General features: G+C 35.6%; 1 protein-coding gene across 1 annotated transcript; it reads right to left on the reverse strand.

The window, feature by feature from the left end:
- Positions 1-83: 83 nt before the first annotated feature.
- LOC125917252 (olfactory receptor 5AN1-like) lies at positions 84-1,104 on the reverse strand. Its single transcript, XM_049623503.1, has one exon. The coding sequence runs from the start codon at positions 1,020-1,022 to the stop codon at positions 84-86; it is 939 nt and encodes a 312-aa protein (XP_049479460.1). The 5' UTR covers positions 1,023-1,104.
- Positions 1,105-4,258: the final 3,154 nt, after the last annotated feature.

Raw genomic sequence — 4,258 nt, forward strand, 5'->3', positions numbered from 1 at the left:
ACAAAGACAGTATGAATTTTGTTATAGTTCATTCACGTGCATATTATTTTAAGGTTTCTGATAGGACAAATCTGGACAGGACCTCAGCAGTAACATCTCTTCTTTAGTAACCTCTTCAAGGCATCTTTGATTTCCTTGTTCCTCATACTGTAAATCAAGGGATTCAACATGGGGATAACCACAGTATAGAATACTGATGCAAATCTGTCAAAACTGGAGGAGCCACCAGAGCTGGAACTCAAATAGACAAACATACTCGAGGTATAGAAGAGGGACACTGCTGTCAGATGAGAAGCACAGGTGCTGAAAGCCTTGGACCTGCCTTTAGCTGAAGTGATCTTCATGATAGAGATGACAATATAGCCATAGGATATCATGATGATGAAGGCATTTGTTATCCCAAAGATCACTGTTAATATAGCAGTCAAGAGTTGCACAAAGAAAGTGTCAGTGCAGGACAGGACTAACAACTGGGGCATGTCACAGAAGAAGTGGTTGATGACATTAGGCCCACAGAAGTGAAGCTGAAGTATGGCACACAATTGGGATACAGAACCAGAGAGTCCAGCCAGATAGGACCCCAGCACCATCCAAATACAGAGGGTGGGTGACATGACTGATGAATAGAGAAGAGGATTACAAATGGCGGCATATCGGTCATAAGCCATGGCTGTCATGAGACAAGACTCACTCAGTCCCATGATTGAAAAAACAAAGTATTGAATGGCGCAACCCACAAAGGTGATAGTTTGCTGCTCTTGGAAAAAGCTGGAGAGCATCTTGGGGGCTGTGGAGGTCACATAGCAGATATCCATGAAGGACAGATTACTGAGGAAGAAGTACATGGGTGTGTGGAGGTGAGAGTCCATCCTTATTAAGATGATGAGGCACAAGTTCCAAGTCAGAGTCATAATGTAGATGAGCAGGAATACAACAAAGAGCACTGCTAGGATTCTGGGGAAATCAGAGAATCCCAAAAGGATGAAATAAGTGACCTCTGTAATATTTCCTCCCCCAACCATTTGCTTGGTGCTTCTAAAATCAGAGAACAGAGAATGTTCTGCTGACTCAGGTGAAATGACAGCATTACACTGCTCTCTTGTGCCATTCTTCCCTCCAGTGAGTACTGGGAAAGAAGCAAACAATGCCTCACTGTCCTGATGAGAAGACCCCAGCTTTTCATCTCAAATTATCAAGAAATGACTTTAGTGTTTTAGTTTCTCAATTATTTCATGAAATCTCATGAAAATCAGAGATATTTTCAACTTTGAGAACTTAAAAAAACAAATGCTGTGATTCTTACAGACATCATTCATTGAAAGTTTTTTAAAAAGCCTTTGGTAATTTATTATAGAACTTCTGCTTTATAAGAGCATAAGTGGCATCACCTCCAGATTAAAACTGAAATAGCCGTTCAGTTCCAGATAGTGATCTAGATAAATGTTTAAAATTTATTCTTTTACCCTTAAGAAAAGTAACTTAACCCATTTGTAATAATTTCACAAATTTTTATGCAAATGTATTTGACATATCATCTCCCAACTGGCCTGGAAAACTATATCATAACTTTACTCTGATAATATTTTCTTGAGGCACAGCATATGTGCCCAATAAAGTTATGGAACACATCTTCTTAGGGAAGTCTTCATACTTAGTATTCCAAAAGGAGGCTAGGATGGCTCACTATTGACCCCAACATTTTTTTTTCAATTTTAAGGTATTGTTCTACATGAGAAATAGCATGGTACTGTGGTTAAAGGTTCAGACTTTAAGAGTTTTGTCTGATACCCTCCCACTTTATGAACTTGTCCAAGTAGCTCAAACACACTAAGATTGACTTGCTCAAAATAAAGTGAGAACATTAAGAGCCCCTGGACTATAGGGTTACTAGGAGGTTTATGAGAAAACCCATGAGGATGCTGAGCACACATCTGAACACAGTAATTGTTCTATATGTGTTGGCTATTATTATCCTGGATTGCTTACAGATAACCATGAATGACAGCTATTTCCATGGATAGAAATGTCAACAGTGCTAGAGTTGTATGGGTTAATTTGAGATATTTCCTGAGATATCACTGGCCTTGTAGACTATCAGGAATTATTACCTCTAGACAAATGTAGATTTGGACCTCATGTGGAAGCAAATCAAACCACCTGGGGCTATGAAGACACAAACCACATAATTAATTTTCTATTTAGGATGCCTGAGTTTGAGTATACTTGGTCCATTGACAACTAGTATCAAGTTATATGGGCCTTGATACAGAGAAAAAGTAAATAATTTCAATTACCAAGTACTATATAGCTATAGTTCATATTTTTTATTGATATAGTCATCATATTATGGCTTACTGAAGATTCATAATAGATTGCAGCTATGGCCTATGCTCCATAAACAATCTGTCCTTCCTTGAGATGAAAGAATAAATCAATGAGAACAGTTAAGAAATTTTCGAAAAAAGGTAAATAATTAAAAAGACATGAACTTTCAAATAATAAAAAGTATTATAAACACTGATAACTCACTATTCTTATAAAAATAGATGGGTCAAAAGAATATATAGAAATTTTAGAAAAATTTAAATTTGGTAAGAGTTAACAAATGGTAAGTATTTAAACTGATAAAGGTTAAACTCTTGTAATGCATTTATATAATTTCGGTATGCAGAAAAAATCCTGAAATACAACACCAAAACAGAAACTACAAGAGAAAAATATGAACTAACACTTAAAAACTTGGTCACATCAGAAAAATTCACTTATGTAAAATACTTTTGAAATACAATTGATGAGGGAAAAATAGTTACAAAAGATAAAAAAGACAATATAGTAATGTCCTTAATATAAATAGGGATGGGGAATTCACATTTACTACTGAGGGTAGAAGATGTTTCCACCTTCCTGGAGGAAAAAAAAATTTGTTTTATACAATATCTCTATCTCTGTCTCTTTCTCTTTCTCTCTGTCTCTCTCTCTGTCTCTCTGTCTCTCTCTCTCTCTCTCTCTCTCTCTCTCACACACACACACACACACACACACACACACACACACAAACCACACAACATGTGAGCCAATTACAAACGTCAAAAGTAATGACTGGTATGATTTTGATTGCCTTCCTTAAAAGTTTCTGTCTTTGATCAATTTTCCACAACTTCTATAAATAAGAAATAAGGTATTAAGATATATAAATCCTTAATAGTAAGCACAGATTGGGAAAGAAAGGGAGAATGGAAGGGCAAATGATGGAGAAAGTGAGAATGACAAATAAAACAGACTTTCAGAATTTCCTGAATTTTACCTACTGCCCATGTCAACCTTCACAAGTTATTAATTAACCTCTCTGTGCCTCAGTTGCCTCATCTATAAACAGGGCTAATAACACTACCTCATATGACTGCTGCAAGGACTGAATGACATAAAGGGCTTCAAACAGTAAGGGCTCAATAAATGTTAGCAATTATCATCCCCATTATCATTCCTCTCTGTGAAAGAAAAATAAGGCAAAATGAATACTGAAAAGTCAAGGAGCACTTCACACAATTCTTTTCTAAATTAGATGGTCTCTGTGCTAGACTCAAGAATATTGTCAATCAATGACTATAGTTATTTCTATCTCATAGTGTTTTGTTATCCTCCAGTTGGCTGTGAACGTCTGATGCCACTTTTTGTGTTTTACCACCACCAAGTACTCTTGAGGTGACGATACTAGGTACAGTACATGGTACAGTGGAGATGTTTCACTATTGAGAGATAAGCATCTTGTATGCTAATGTTGGCATAACTGAATAAATACATGATAAACAAATGGTTCTTTCACCCACTTTTGGATATAAAACTAAAATTATCTTATTTCATTTCAATTATGGTTTTAGGAACTTGGAAATCTTTCTGTTTACTCTTAAAATAAGTGTTGCCAATATTAGTTCTCCACTATTTTATCCAAGATGAGTTAGAGTCAATGAAAATATTTTCCAAATATGAACTTCTGTGAACAACATCCCCCAATACACTAACATAATTGATTGATTCTGTGAAAATAAGTCAATCTCCTGTTCAATCATTTGCAGTAAAACTCTTCACTTTCTTAATACATTTTGTTAACAGAGGTAACCAGAACTAAAAGTATTTTATGTAACTCATAACTCCAAAAAAAGATAAGGAATTGTAGACTGTTTACTAACTCATGATAAAATACACCTGGTGAAACTTCGGTAAGTCATAGGAAAAGGGAAAAATTCTGAATATATTAACT

This window comes from Panthera uncia, unplaced genomic scaffold (assembly GCF_023721935.1).
Source record: "Panthera uncia isolate 11264 unplaced genomic scaffold, Puncia_PCG_1.0 HiC_scaffold_1624, whole genome shotgun sequence".
Lineage (NCBI taxonomy): Eukaryota > Metazoa > Chordata > Mammalia > Carnivora > Felidae > Panthera > Panthera uncia.

Bases quoted from the DNA above. Each gene is read 5' to 3' on its own strand.
- LOC125917252 (XM_049623503.1), bottom strand. From the start codon at position 1,022: ATGGTTGGGGGAGGAAATATTACAGAGGTCACTTATTTCATCCTTTTG.